This window comes from Phaethon aethereus, assembly GCF_964289735.1.
Source record: "Phaethon aethereus genome assembly, chromosome: 13".
In the NCBI taxonomy this organism is placed as follows: Eukaryota; Metazoa; Chordata; class Aves; order Phaethontiformes; family Phaethontidae; genus Phaethon; species Phaethon aethereus.
In genome coordinates this window covers 577,174-592,823 of record NC_138589.1, presented here as the reverse complement: position 1 = coordinate 592,823, position 15,650 = coordinate 577,174, and the positions used below count along the sequence as shown (strand labels likewise).

Here is a 15,650-nt window from a genome sequence, read left to right as displayed (position 1 = left end):
AAGCAATCTCTGTGATAAGCTTAAAAGGGAATTTAAGTGACAACTAATTCCTTGCTTAGCTTTCAATTAGCTGCAATTCAGACTGTAAAGAGCTCAACTCCAAGCGCATTTTTATTGTAGCAGGATATTCAGGCCAGGAATCACGGGATAAATTGGTGCATAAATTCATTTTTGTGTCATTTGCCTAGGCTTTCCTCGCACCTTGTCATGCCGCCTCGCTAACACCTCCTTGGTGCCCATGACCTTCAACCTTCGCATTCCTGGGGACGGCTCGGGAGAGCCCAGCGTTACGAGTTTCGTTCAGATGTCGGACAACACTCGTCCATCCTGGAGAAAGGGAGCTCAAGGTCATGCCAAGCCAACCGAATTCACCGTAACACCCTGCAGAGGAACCATCCGCTCCCAGGGACTCCTGGATATCCAGGTATGGGAAGATTCCAGCCACAGGTGCTTCAGCAGGCGGGGTTGAAGCTTTGCCGGTGTACGAGGGGGCTTTAGCACCTCTAGCTTTGAGTACAACGCGAGTAAGATACATATGCGCCAGTGATGGGCTTTTAACTGGGTTACTCTGGACTTTTCTGAAGGAGCACCGTTTTGTTTCCAAAATCATAAGCTGAAGATCATGTACCATATGGTCAAGGACAGAAGCCATTTGTGGCTTTGATTTAAAGAAGGAGGATGAGGACAGAAGGTGGCTGTTAAAGAGAGATGTCATTGTATAAAGCAATTTGCTTTTCTTCCTGGTCTTTTCTCCCCTCCTGTTGGGCAGAAGGAGCTGCATTCGCTGTGGTGATCTCCAATGGGGACTGAAAAAGCTCCGGCAGCCGTGAACTGCACAGCGTCTGCCGGGCCACGTTTTGTCCTCAGCTTCCCACTGCAAAGCTGAGCTCATTCCGTTAAAATCAGATTTCCTCTGGATTTATGTTATTGTAGTAGAGATTAAAAACTGGTCCCTTAATTTTAATACAGTGGTGAGTAGAGCATTAGGCTAATTGTGCTTTCATTTAGCTTAAACCCTGATAACCGCATGGTGTATTTAAAAAATCAGATATTGTCAGAAGACTGTTACTACGCTCAGGGACTGCGCTCTATGCATGGGCCAGCAGAAGAATTAAGGCAAAAATCCTTTCCTTACCGTGGAATGAGAACTGGAGGACACCACGCATGGACGACGGCTTGTGGGAGCGATGAAGTATTTGATGCTCTTCTCTTCCAGGTCACCCTGTGTTCCAACACCGTGAAGACATACGAGCTGGCACTGGTGGTGGACGTGGATGGTGTTGGCAAGGAGGTGTTGGCGCTGCTCCTCACAGCCAGGTACCGGCGCTTTCCTTGCAGCCGATCCTCTTTCCCTGTGCACCCACCACCAGCACGCTGCCTTGCATGGCACCGGCTCCAAACGAGAAGCATTGCTTAATGAGCTAGTTTTGCCCAACTAGATACGAGAGCAGCAGTGCTTTGAAAGCAGCTGGGCTTGGGAAGCGCCTGTGCTCAACAGACAAGCATTGCCCTGAGCCTTTTTCTAAAGGGAGCAGTAATTGCATTCATTATTGGCCTGGTTTTTGGTGCTTGAGGTGTAACAGACTTCCAAAGAGCCATCCCTCCTCCTTCCGGCAAGTGATGGACTTGTGCTGGCTTGCGACCAAAATCCGAACGTTCGTTGGGGAGGCAGGGAGCAGCCTGCTGAAGGCTGCTGTCTGGTTCGGTTAACGAAGGCGCGTGCAAATGGGGAAGGGGCTTACAGCAGGACCAGTGAGGGGAAAATAAAGACAAGATCTTATGAAGGAAAAGATAGTCCCTTGTGTGGAAGGGTGAGCTCAGGTTTTCTCTGCTTTCCTCTGGTTCTTTTGAGCTTTGACGTTCTCAGACTTAAGCCGAAAGTTCTTCTTGCTGCAGCCAGATTCAACCCCGTCACGCTGCGGTGGGTGTCAGTTTAATTACAAGAGGGATGTGGTTCGCTGGTGCCGTTCCCTCTCCCGGGCAGCGCCTGGGCTGCAGCTTTAGAAAAGAGGTACAAATGGGAACAGACAGTTATATGGACCCTTGGGGGCAAAAGACCAAGTCTGGGAACCGGGAGAGGGTGATCACCCACGGCGTAAGGCAGGTGGTGGCTTGTGCCCTCTGTCGCTGGGACAAGGGGCTGAGTTTTCAGGCAGGGCAAGAGCTGTACGGGAGAGGATGGAGTCATTTTTCATGGAGACACCGGAGTCTTGAGCTCCTCAAGCCTTGGTGAGCGCCGGTCCCTGGTGAGAAGGCTCTCCCAGAGCTCACGCCTTGCTGGGAGTGTTGGGAGGGTCCTTGCAAGCCTCCTGGGCTGTCAGGTGGCCCTGGGACAGGGCACCGTGCTCTGCCTGGGCGCTCGGCAGCCTCTGCGGTGCTGAGTCTCGGGGTTTGCCCCTCCTTTACAAGAGGCTGCTGAGTAAAAAGAACCTAAAGGCGATTTATCGCCGTGGGGTCATTACATGTCTATTTGACAGTGACAAATGTGTTATGCTTCAGTTCATGCTATTTGGGGAGTAAACACATTCTACCTTCAGTATCTCTAATTCCCTTTTGGTCATCTCTTTGCCTAGATGCATAGTTCCTCCGCTGCGAGCGCTCAATCCCGTCGTGACGTTTGGACGGTGCTTTCTAAAATTCCCTTATCGGCAGATGCTGACCCTTGTGAACGACGGCGATCTGCCAGGCTGCTACGGGGTTCTTCCTCAGGTTCGGTATCGCATCCGCCTCCCGCCCTCAAATGTTATCAGGGGGTTTATTAGGGAAAAAAAAAAGGGGTTCTGGATAAGACCTTGCTGTGTTATATGCAGGTAGGTTCCTGAGTTTATATTCCTACCTGAATATAAACCTTAGGAAGCAGTTAAATAGGAACCTACTGGAATATAAGCTCCTTAGGGGGGCAGTTTGTATTCTAGTCTTTGGGGTGCTTTCATGCAGGAGAACTTAGAGGGTTGTGAAAAGCTGCTGCAAGGAGGCTGCCAGCACAGGAGCAGGTGTTTGTGGGTGCAGCAGCTTTTGGACCCTCTGAGGATGATAAGCCCGTGCCAGGCTTGCATCTGCTTTTACGCCTTTCTGCTTTCTCCTGGAGACTTTTTTTAACCTGTGCTCATTGTCAACGTGGTAGACGTCAAGAAGTTTCAAAGCTCCCTCTAAAGTTGATTTGATCCTGTCCCTTACAGGAACACAAGGAGGGTGCTGCTGTGTGGTATTCCAGCCCCGTGCCGTGTGGGATCATCCAGCCTCGCAGCTCAGTGGAGATCCCGTTTACACTGGAAGCGCAGGGGACGGGCGAGCAGGACACTGTCGCTCGCGTGGCGGTGTTTGGCAGTGAAGGATCCCCGCTGGTGAGTCCTCGGGGATGTGAGCCTTCGTGCCACTCATCTTGGTGGGGCGTAAAGTGTACAGGCAGGGTTGCTAATTCCAGAGATCCTTCCTGGAAAAACAGCTTGTAATATATGACTGGTGTGGACAAGGAAAGAAGGATTCTTGGCATGAGCAACAGCTCATCTGAGAAGAACATCTAGAGAAGAGGAAGGACAGTATCTTCTTAGGCAGGTGATAATCTAAGAGCCTGACCTGGTGCTTAATTACAGATATGGGAGAGGGGATCTAAGATGGGATGGACCTAAGACTCCCAAAAGATGATGTTTGTGTTCAGGCATATGCAACAACAGCGACAATAAAATGTAGGCAAGAGGACGTTGTATGCGGTGTCCTGACTTCATCTAGCTGAAATCTAGAACAAAGTTAGTTAATTAAACTTTAATTTAAAATGATATTAGCTTTTGAAGCAACTGTTTTAATGCCTTGTCATCTTTCTGAGCATGAAAGAGGATGTCGGAGGATTGCTGGGAACCTTAAGCTTTCTGTAACAGAAAGGAAGGCTGACATTTTGAAAGTAGTCTCAGGGATTTAAAGTTTCATTAAAATGAATGGAAATGATGCTGCTAAATCCCCCGGATGCCACCGAACATCTCAACCCAGGCTGTCGCCGATGTGAATGTAAACCAGTCAACAGGAAGGCTGACAAAACAGTTGCTCATAAATCTAAGGCACATTTCCCTTAGAAAGGAGGGTTTCTGTTTAACTACTAGCTTAACTCTAGTGTTTTTGCAAAGCTTTTGCCCTTGGGCTAACAATTTACAGTTTCAAACTTCACCTTGCCTTAATTTTTTTATCTGGAGATGTCTGTGTTGGGTTTCGTTGCCCAAAGGGTGAGCATTTCGGCTGGAGAATTCCAACTATCCCTAAAGAAATGAGATTGAGCCACATGGGTGCACCCATTAAGCCGATCTGTAACAGACCGGCTCGCGGTGGTTAGGCTCGAAGCTGGCTGGCGGCGGTTAGGCTATGCCCTTTGGTATTGATGCCAAGTCTTTGCACAGGTGAAATATCGCACAGATCTTTCATCCGAGTGTAGGGTCCCTCCATGCGTGTGTTGCCTGGTGTTTTGGTTGCAGGTGACTGTGTGCCAGCTTCAGTTTGGTGTAGGTAAGGAGCCGGTAAAACTCAGCCCTGGGGTTACTGGTGGCAAGGCAGCCTCGTGTGCCACGGGCAGGGGACCTGGCAGCTGGCCGCTATCAGGATACACGGTCACGCAAACCACTAATTTTTTTTTTCTTTTTTTTTGGCTCTTGCTTGCAGGCAGTAGTGTCCTGTTAGTGTCCCGTCAAGGGACGGGCATTTCTGGATGCTGCTGCTTCTGGCTGAGCTGGACTAGCGATTCTGATGGCTGTCAATGCCATTTCCTTGAGCCAGACACCACTAAAGGTTTTACATCCTGGAGGCTGGTTTCTTTTGTGGTTAAATCCTACTCCCATGAATCATACAGCCTCTTGTCAGTGTTGGGAGTTTAATGCATTCAGATCCAGCTTAAGACGTGGGGTGTTTAGAACTAGGGAAATCCATCCAGATGGGATAAATTCTCATTGTTTTTAATGAGGGGAGAAGGTGATTTAGCGAAGGGATGTGCATTCCTCCTCTGATAGTCTGTGCTGATTCTGCAAGAACAAAACTTTTGGGTCTCAGACTGTCAAAAGAAAAAAATTACTGCTTGAGTGATGTAATTAATAATTAATGTCTGTTATTCATACAATACCAGGCATACACATACACGTGAGTCAGAAGCATCTAACTTGCATGAGCTCTGCTCTGAAGAGCTTGCTTTGATTCCGACTTGTGCTGATTTTCACAGGTGTAGCTTTGGGAATGTTAAAGAAGTTACTTTCCAAGCGTAGCTGTGCAGCAGCAGAAGTCAGGGAGGGTGGTTTGGGGCAAGGCTGAGCAGTAAAAGGAAGCGGGAGCAGGCACGAGGTAGAGGAAGGAGAGCTAACTGTGGAGGAGGTGTGAAAAAGCAAGCATGAGAAATTGTTTCTTTATCCCCGGAAACGGGAGCTTGTGGCTTTCAGATGGGATCACTCCAGATCCCACACTTGCTCCCAGGCCTTCTGCTTCAGGCTTACAACACTGAAAACTTCAACCAACCATCGTTATCCCTCAGTCTTGGAGTACCCTTAGGGCTGTTTAGTCTTTGTAAACTTTCCCTGTTGTGTTTTTGTTTTTTTTGTTCTGTTTTTAATCTTGCCTACCTGCTTCCTGGAGCAGAAAATCCATTTAGTGAGCATTGGAGAAGGACCAGTTGTCTACGTGCACCCAAGTAAGATAAATTTTGGCAGTATCCAAGTTCTACAAGATGCTTCTCGAACTCTCCACCTCTCCAATCAGACTGTCATCCCTGCATCCTTCTGGACAGAAATGGTAAGTATCTGTGGGGCTATATTCCAACAAAAATGACAGGTCCATAGCAGCCTGTGACTTGATCTTTTTTTTTTATATATACAACACATCCATATCGCTATCTGAGAGGGAAAGCAAGATATTCCATCACAGCGCAGCGAGAGGAGGCGCGTTTAGCTGGCGTGCTGAGCCTGGGTGGGATCTGCTTCCCACTGGAGGGGGGATCTGTGAGGGGCTTGAAACACAGGGTTTGGAGGAGGTTTCTTCTTCCCCGTGCGAGGTGGGTTGAGCTTCTGGAGCTGCTTAATCCAGACATGGTCAAGCAGTATGTGAGTGTACAGGCTCAGCCTCCTGCGCCAAGGAAGAGGAGGCTGGATTTCCCTCTTGCTGCTTTTCCAGTTGTTTGGGGCATAACCATCACCCTGGAGCAGGGGGTTCCCAGGGCAGCTTGTTTTGACTCCACAATGAAAACCTGCTTTCCATCTCTGCAGAGAGCAAGCCACCTCAGATGGATGGCACTGGTGGATAAATGATGGGGTTTGCATCCTTGTACCCAAGACTGACCCGCAGAGCTGTTTAGGGATTGCTGTCCCTCCCCTGCCCTGGGGGGCTTGCAGGGTACCCAGGGGGGCTTGAGGGGTATATCTGCCTCTCCATTGCATCAGGGCCCTAATGTATGGGATTGGGCAAGAAATCCTATCCTGCTTCACTGCAATCTCTGCAAATACTGTGGCTGATCAGGAAATAGGAGAATTTCAGGTGCTTCAGGGATGGTTTCTTTCCCTGCAGTGAAAATGGGCTCTGCTGCTCCATGGTCCAGTTACCCCTTGGTAAGCATCTCAGCTTCTCAGGACAGCTGTCGATACGGAGGTGTTGAAGGAAGCAGGTTCTGAGAACCTGCTCGATCAGCCATTTCGACAAGGGCTCTTCAGCCCCGTGATGCTGAGCCTGCCTGATGGGAGCAGCACGGCGGCCGGCGAGATGCGGCTCGAGCTCCTCCCTTGCCCTCAGCAGCTGCCTGCTTTGGTGCTGGTTTGCTGCCTCGGTTGAAGTTTTGCCCTTTGCTTCTGCTTGGCGGTTTATTGATGGGAAGAGGAGAGAACCGAATCATTTTGGAGATAAAATTTGACGCCAGCGTGAACTGCACATCAGAGCAGGACTGCCTCTGGCTGGCCCTTAGCCTAGCTGGTGGGTGGCTCGAGCATCCTCCATTCGCTTGTGCCCCTGAACCCAAGTTTTGTGTTCTCCAAGATGCCAAAGCTCCTGCTTTGATTTCCTGCTTGGAGATCGCTGCATTTGGTGGCTGATCTCGAAACCGTGGCTGTTTGCAGTTAGGCTTATAGATCACGATCCCCACCTGAAAGAAAGAGCTATTGAGGAAATGGCCTCAAGTTGTGCCAGGGGGAGGTCTAGGCTCAATATTATGAAAAATTTCTTTACCGAGAGGGTGATCAAACATTGGGACAGGCTGCCCAGGGAGGTGGTGGAATCACCATCACTGGAGGCGTTCAAAAAACGTGTAGACGTGACACTTGGGGACATGGTTGAGTGGGCTTGGTGGTGTTGGGTTGACGGTTGGACTTGACAGTCTTGAAGGTTTTTTCCAACCTTCATGATTCTGTGATTGAAATTTTCACAAGCAGCGTTGGATCAGCAACGTTACAACACGCTGACTGGCAGCTCAACTAACTGAATGAGCTTAAATAAGGGGCACCAACAGGACAAGTAGAAGGCTGGTGTCTTGTTTGAAACAAAAGTACAATGCTGTAATGTAGATGGCCATGCTGCACCTTGGTGGGATCCTTAACCATCACGTGCAAATGGCTGTTCCTGTCAAGTCAAGCTTTTCTTCTTGCTTTATAGGAGAAAAGAGCATTATCTGAGTGAGCAGAGATTTTTTTTGTGGATAACTTCACCTCAGGATAGTGATTTAAGGAATTACCTGGGTAGCCCTCAGACACAAGCTTCCCCATACCTCTCTCTTCTCTCCTCCGTTGGACGAGTTGCGGGGAGCAGCGCTGAGCATCTCTGCTGCCAGAAGGAAAGAAATAAAAAACTTGCAAAGCTGTGCGTTGAGACGGGACTTTTTGGGTTTGGAGTGTAGGGGCTTCATACCTTAGTCGTCTGTTGGCTTCTCCCTGCTTGCCAGGGCATCTGCAGGTCTGTGACCCTTGGGACCAGTGTCATTGTGGCATCGCATCTGCTGAATCCGGTCTCTGATGTACTCTTCCTTGTCAGATAGCTTTCCCAGCTGCCCTCTTGGAGCATCCTCTGGATCCAGCAAGGGGAGGGTTTGCCTTTTTCATGGGTAGAAAAGACCGGAGGAATAGGTCCGCATGAAGGAGCTGCTGCAGCTTAGCTGGGGGCTGATGCGACCTGCTGGAGAAGGTGACTGTCTCTCCTTGCTGCTGCCGTCATCTCCTTTTCCTGTTTCCCCAAGCGTCTGGTTTTTGCCATATTGACGAGTGCAAAAGTTGTATTGATTAATGGAAATGTTTGCTCTCCCTGCAGAAAGGCAGAGAGGGAAAAGCATGTTTCTTTGATCATTTTCTACTTGTTCTTTGTCATTCCGTCTTCTCAGGGATCTTTTATTCAGCTACTAAGAATGACGTCTCTTGGCATCGTGGAAGGCAGCTGCATATCGTGCCTGTGCGATCAGGAAAGGACAGACAGGCCTAGGGTGTAACTTTTGGTAATCGGCGGCAGATTTCTTCTGCGTAACCACCATGCTGGTCTGTTCTGCGCGACCGCAGGGAGGCAAACGGTGGTTTCCTGGTGCCTTGTAATGAGGGAGGAGAGAGGAAAAAACCTTTCTTGGGATTTCCTCTTCTCATCGCAGCCCTAATTTGGGGTCCTGTCTCCTCTGACCTGATCCTTAACCTCCCTAACCCAGAGCCCTGTGCTCCCGATGGAGCTCGCTGCTGCCTGGTTGCCAGCAGCAGTCGTACACCCAGATGTGTTGTCGTCTTCGGGAGAGAGCCTGCCAAGTTGGTCCCCTTTCACCTTCCCAGGGATGAGCTGCTGTCAGATTCAACCAGAGCTGACACTGTGGAAGAGAGCAAATTTTGTTGATTTTAAAAAAAATAAGAGTAACTGTTTATCTTCTCACTGGGATTCACTGGGGTAAAGTCAACTGATTTTCAGGCTCTTGGTCAAACTCGGTGTAAGCAAGGAGAGAACACGCCATTCCCATGCTCGCTTCTCTCCTCGTTAGCGCAGGATTCCTTTCATTTACTAATGCATTGCTTATTATCTCAAGCTTTTGCCGACGTTCCCTTTATTAAAGAAAACCATATGGAGAGACGGCAAAACATGGCGATAAACTTAAAAACAGTGCTGGTAAAGGGATGCGGCTTTAATGATTCTGTTTCTTGTTCTGGCTGATGGGTGATTTTGTTGTTATCTGTGTGAATTGTGCAGGCTGTGGGGAGGGAAGGCTTTGAAGAGCGTGTCAGCATTGTTTGTAGCTCTCTCTGACTGCTCCCACTGAAGTCGGAGCAGACCTGAATTCACAAGAGGGTGTTTTTTTAAATCTGCTGAAAATTACTACTTTTTTTTTTTTATCTCCCCAAGCATCTGAATAATTAGCCAGCCTGTCAGTGTTTGCTCATAGCGAGACACAGGCAGAGCCGTGCCCTTCAAATGATATCTGCAGTGCGATTTAGAAATGAGTGTTAAATTCACTTTCCCAGGGTGTGGGCAAGCGCTGACCTGGGCACTGGCTGTGTCATCTCTTCCAAGGCGAGCAGAGCTTTTGAAGAGGAGATGCATGGGTTTATCTCTCTCCAGAGCTGTCCCTCCAGAGCCTCACGGTGCACCAAAAGCTAGCCTTTAGACTTAAATCATTGGTTTGGGTTTTAAAGTCCGTGTTTTGCCAATACAGCAGTACCAATTTGCTGATTTCCATCCGGTTTGGGGGCTGGTCTTGCCGGGCCTGGAGAGAACCGCTTATTGTGGCGAACCGTGCCTGGAAACTCACGGCATCGGTCATGAACAGGGGTCAGGGCGAGTTCAGCCTTGTGCTGGCAACCAGTTCTACCAAAACCTGAGCAAGGTGGGGGGCTGTGTGCCTTCCTGCACAGGCTTAGGTCCAGGGCACATGGCTTTTAGAAAGGGGAGCAGAGGTTTGGAGGAGACTTTGGGAAAGGTGCCTGAAACCTGGCCACAGGGAAGAAGTTTTTATCACGTCAGGTATCTCGTATGAGTTCGGGCCCTCTCAAAATTGCCGTGTTTCAGTAATTGAAAAAATTGTTATTCTGCTTGTCTAGGGAAACTAAACTCATTGCATTGTGCTGCACCCGTTGACCAACTGGATTAAAGAAGGGTAGAAGTCTTCAAGGCAATTATGCTCCTGCAAGGGTGATTCAGCTGAGTGCCTTCCTCAAAGGAAAAGCAGGAGTTTGGTTATTAAAAGCCGTGCCCGCGTCCTGGCTGGCAGGCCCCAATGTGCAGAGCGGTGGCACTGGTCTCCCCAGCCCAGCGGGGAGGGCACATGGGGTCTGGAGGGGTGAGCTATGGGCAGGGGACGCAGACGGAGACAAGCTTCGTTAGCTCACCCAGCAGTCTGCTATTAGCTGAACTGAGTGTGCCAAATTAAGCACCATTGTCAGTGGCAGCGAGTCCCACGCTTCAACGCCGATATTTTTATCAGCTTTAGAGGCTCTGCCTTTCGATTTCGTAAAACATCCCCTTGATGGTGTGCTGGGGCAGAGGCTGAAGCAAAGCGGTCCCCATGCTTTTGCGGAGGAGATGCTGGTGCTGAGGTGCTAGGAGGAGGCTGGTTGTTGGTGGGAGCATCTAGCCAGCCTCATGCCCTGGTCTCCACCAGAATGACCAGATCACTTGGATTAACTGTCTTTAAGTAGCTTCAAGAGAACTGAGTGTGGTGGCTCCTCAGTCATCCCTTAGGGTGGACATCCATCCATCTCTGATGCATGCTGGTGCCCAGTATAACCAAATTTTGGCAGCTCTCATTCAGGATGGCCATCTGTCCTGGGAGAAGCTAATGATCTCAGCGCTGAACTTCTCAAGTGATTGATCCCAACCCTTGCCTAGCACTCGGGGACTCTGATGTCCCACAGTGCAAGCTCCTACGGGGCAAAAATAGCTGCTGTCTTTGTCTATCCAGTGCATTCAGGTATTGCATCATTTTCCGGAGCATTCAAGGATCATCCAGTAGCAGGGATGTCATCAGAAGTTAGATCTTGGTCTTCCAAGTGGAGGGGTCTTTTAGCGTGGCTCCAAGAGATTTCTTGTCTCTGGGAGACAGCCTAGATATGTAGGGTGTAGGCAGAAGCTGACCTAAAAACCTGAGTGAATCTGGCCTGGCAGAGCCTTTTGGTCCTGTCCAGAGGACAGGCAGGTCTCCTGTCCAGAGATGCCCCTTGGACCCACACCAAATGCTAACTGAAAGAATGAGGACACGATGCAAATCGTGCTCCTCTGGAGTGGGCTGTTGGCCTGGCAGGGCATGGTGGGGCTGCGCTGGGTCACCCTGGGCAATTCCAAGTCTGGCTCCAGTGAGACAGCCGATCATTATTCCTCAGTAATAGTTTCTTGGGTACAATTTACTGCCCGGCTTGTTGCCAAGCTTTGATAAATGAGCTTTGTCAGATAGCAGACTTGCAGATTCACCTCTGGAGCAGAGCTATCAGGTCTCCTTTTCAAGCGAGCTACCCCGTGTCAGCATGAATCAGAGGAAAAATTGTACGTTGATGTCAATGAAAAGCTAACACCCACCGGCTGGGCACGAACGTGGCGGCTGGGTAGCTCTTGGCTGATGGCAGTGCAGCGGATGCCTCTGGGGCTTGTGATCAGCTGTGCAGGGGCTGCAGGAACAGCAGAAGAGGGTCGGTGAGATCCTGTGTGGTGAGTGAGGTCAGTCTTCTCTTGTCTATCTGCCTGGGGTTGTGTGCATCACCGGCCTTTGAGATGAAAATGAACTTGGGGCTGGTTTTTGGAGTTTCAATGACTGTAGTCTCTCTGGGCGAGCAGGTAGAACTCTGCTGTTAGTTTTTTTGCTTTGTTTGCCGTCTTCCAGTCTAGCTGGACGCCCTGACGTTCAGCCTGGTTGAAGCACTGCTTCTCCTCTGCAGCCAAGGAGTGTCAGGAGTGCAGAAAACAAACTGATAATTAGCCAGAACTCAAAGGGAATATAAGAATATTCCCTGAAAGAGTATGAGGTTCCAAACCAGAAGAGTGGAAAGTAGCTTGCAGGTAGTAATGAATGTAGAAGATGTAGGAGTGAAAAAAGCCTAGCCTGCTCCCCATGGAGAAGCCAGGCTCCAGCGTTCACCCTGTGCCAACTACCTTCCTCCATTCCACTCTCGCCTTGCTTTTTTTTTTAAGACTTTCTCTTGCAGCCCTAGAGGACAAATTCAATGGAACTGGGTTTGTTAATTTTGCCAGCACCTGGAATAATTTTGATGCCTTTAAGCATGCTCCATCCTGGGATGCAGGCATGCAGACCTGACCTGCTCTCCAGGAGTTCTCGTAGCTGGGGCACCTACACGCGCTGCTGCGATCCTGAATGCTCAGCAAGTTATTGCTTCCCTGGCCTCTGGCTAGTCTTACCCTCATTAGCAGAGGTCGTTTTGGGGGATTATTTAAAATGCTTTCCATAACTTTCAAGTGCTGCTTGGTTTTCTGATGCTCCTCTCCCTTGGGCTGGCTGGTGTCCTGTTAGAGCTCAGTGCCACCAGCCTGACGGATGGAAACTCAAGCTACTGTCACCTGGATCAAGCACTTGGACCATGTCAGGCCTCCAAGCTCATCACTGCTTTTCATTAAAACCCTTTTCTCTTAAAATACTGCAGTGTTCTGAGTGAGAAGTGCCTGTTGTCCCAACCACAGCACTGACCTCTGGGGTGCATCTACCACTAACGCCGTCATGGACGCTTCAAAGCCGTACACCTACACCCCCGTGCGTTTCATGCTGGTCAGGGAGCGTTGCATGCATTTGTCTGCCGCAAACTTGCTCCCCCGTGGTTTTAGAGGGGCTTGGGGTCCATATTGCCCCATCTGTAGAGGGAGGTCCATGAGAAACCAGAGGAAGAGAGTGCTTGGGAAGCCCAGGCCATGCCCACAGGGCACATGTCTTCCAGTTTTCTTTCTGCATATTGCTTCACTGCCCCGCTATAAACATTTATAGCACAATTTTCCGAAGCAGAGGGCATTGGGGCACCTCGCTGCAGCTGATGATGAGTGGGAACCGAGCACTTCAGTCCTTCAGGGGCTGTTGAGAAGCGCTGCCTAACTCTTGGGAAAGAAGACTTTGGTGTTGGGGTTTTGATCAACTGGTTTTGTGGAGTTATCCTTCAGGCTCTCAGCAGTGTCCCCCAGGCGTGTGGCTGCCGCGGTGGGGTTTGAGTAGTCTTGGCTTCCTCTGGCCTGGAGCCTTTATGCAAACCCGGCCAGCATTGTCGGGGAGCCAGGAGAGGGGAAGTAGCTTCCCTTGGCACGCACCCCAAAGGAGAGGCTGGAGCGGGAATAACCTTCTCCTGAGGATGAACATCCCTTGGGTTGGGCAAAACTGGGTTACTGAAGTGAGTCTGTCAAAGGAGGGTAAAATACAGGTTGTATAAGGTCCTGCATAGTTGCTGTTTCCAGACACCATAGCTTAGATTTAGGGAAATTAAGCCTTTGTTTTTTACCCTCGTATCTTTAGTCCTTCCTTTTCCTGCACCCCACAAGAGACCAGGGTCCATGGTTTTCATCCTAAGTTATTGTTTGGCTTGTCTTACAGGCTGGCAAATGCTCACGCTGGAGGATTGCACCCAATAAAGGAGTGATCCCCCCGGAGGCTGAGGTGTCTGTGACTGTCATAGCGAACTTGGATGACATGGAGAAATTCAAGGACGAGGTGAAGGTCTTCATAGAGAACAGCCAGACCTACGTCATCCCTGTCCGGGCTGTCGGCATTGGCACCACCATTGTCACTGACAAACCCTTTGCTCCACAGCTCAACTTGGGACCCCACTTCAGGTAGGGTATCTCTCGTCTCCCGCTTCTCCCATGGACTCAGCAAGGAGGAGTTTTGCTGTAGTCCTTCAGGCTAGTTGTTCTTCAGCAGTTGAGGTCCTGGCTCCATTTCACTAAAGCCACAGGGATTTCTCTGGAAATGTTTTACGGCCATTTGAAAGTTGTTAGATACCCTCAAAAGCCACCAAAATGTAAACCAGTTGCTAAATTGTCACTGAATTGCCGTTAGTTATAATACATTTATTTCCTGACTTTATCAAACAGATTTGGAGGAAAACAGCAGGTCTCGGAAGCCTCCGTCTGGAAAACACCACATGACAAGTATAAACATATTTCCTTCTGCAGTAACTTTGCTTGCTTTTTCACTCACTATGGAGCATCATCTCGCAATGGCAGAAAACCTTGGAGGTATCTTGTTAGCAACTCCTCAACTAAATTAATGGTGCTGTTTTATTCCCCCTCTGTGCGGGAGCCCTGGAGGAGCAGCAGAATTTCTCTTTGCCCTGTATCATCCCTCCGTTCGCTCATCTTCCCCAGCTCGCCTGCCAGGCTGCTCTTCATTAGCTGTCGTCGCTCTTTCCTCCTTCCTCCCCCCTGCTTTCCTTGCTGTCTCCATCAACGCCGCAGCGGCAGCCTGAGGCACGGGCAAGTGAGGGTGGCTGCAGGACCAGCTCTGAAGAGCAGAGAAGTCCACTGAGGTTGGGCAGGTTAAATTGAGGGTGTTAATTGAAAAGGGCTTCGCTCGGAGGAGGGGATTCGCTCATCCTAACACGTGTGTCGGAAACCAGACGTGTCCTTTATAAACGTGAGAAGAATGAGCCTTTTCAAAGTGCTGTTTGCCTTGTGTTGGAGACATTTTGGAATGAGAAAAATAGCCTTTGTGAGACTCCTGTTCCTTTCCCTGGCTGCAAAGAGGGCCCACAGTGCTCCGATACCTAAATTTTGGCGTAGAAAGAGCAGATAAATCCTACTTTAAGAATTTAGAGTAGATTTTGGGGGTTTAAATGTGCACCCACAAGCTGTCCACCTAAGCAGGGACATTGCAGGGTTTCCTGTGCTACAAGCTACAAGTTGGCTACACAATGTGGGGGACAACATCAGCGTGGTTCGTGTCATTGTCATCGTCCTCTGCCCCTCTCTCACGTCATCGCTGCAGGCTCTCTTTGGCATTGTTGGCATTGTTGTTGGCCGCAGAGCTGCCACCATCTAAGCTGAGGTGGGACCCAGGTGACATCTCTGAGTTGGGCTTTCCTGGAGCTGCTCCAAACTTTCATCTGTGGCTGTCTGCAAGATAAACCGTTTCGTATTAAGCTTGTACACATCATTCTTGAATGGTCTGCTTCAAAGACTAGATTGTTCTGTTTTGTAAGCCACATATTCTGTACCTTTCAAAAAACCAAACTGTTCCAGGAACAAATAATTTCCTGCTCGTGCTCAGATTTATAGCGGGTAAAATAATTACTTCAGACTAGCCTGCAGTTAGTGTTTCTTTACATGAAGCAATCAATTTCCATTGAATATTCATTTTGGGTTATATCTAGCTCTAGTTATTCATCTCTCATTGTTGCCCTGTTCTCTCAGCAGCTAGACCTAGTCTTGCTGCCACGTTCATAGCGGGGAAACTTCTGTTGATCCTACGTTCTCACAAGTGCGTTTGTCTTCCTAAAACGCAAAACCAGCTACACGGTTCAGGCAAGGGGTGATATGTTGGGGGCAATGGTGGTTGGACGCTCGCGAAGGCATGGGGGGGTGAGGGGCTTAACATGGGTGCCAGGGGTCCCACCAGTGGGACAAGCGGTGTCCAGATCACCAGGCGAGTCTATACACCCAGTAGCATCTTCTGAGGAAGCCATTTGAGGCAGCAGCGGCTCCCAAGGGGAAGTGAAATGGCAGCAAAGCTGTTCCTCCATCCTCTTGCACCCAGGACAGGCCAG

General features: G+C 49.5%; 1 protein-coding gene across 1 annotated transcript in view; it reads left to right on the top strand.

Moving 5' to 3' along the window:
- The window catches only part of HYDIN (HYDIN axonemal central pair apparatus protein), a gene marked incomplete at both ends in the record, with an annotated part of 135,442 nt that overhangs the window by 54,658 nt on the left and 65,134 nt on the right, over positions 1-15,650 (top strand). Inside the window, 6 exons of the mRNA XM_082005613.1 lie at positions 189-424; positions 1,217-1,317; positions 2,574-2,709; positions 3,180-3,344; positions 5,605-5,757; positions 13,481-13,719. Of these exons, the coding sequence (XP_081861739.1) occupies positions 189-424; positions 1,217-1,317; positions 2,574-2,709; positions 3,180-3,344; positions 5,605-5,757; positions 13,481-13,719 (1,030 nt within the window). The remainder of the gene's footprint in view (positions 1-188; positions 425-1,216; positions 1,318-2,573; positions 2,710-3,179; positions 3,345-5,604; positions 5,758-13,480; positions 13,720-15,650) is intronic.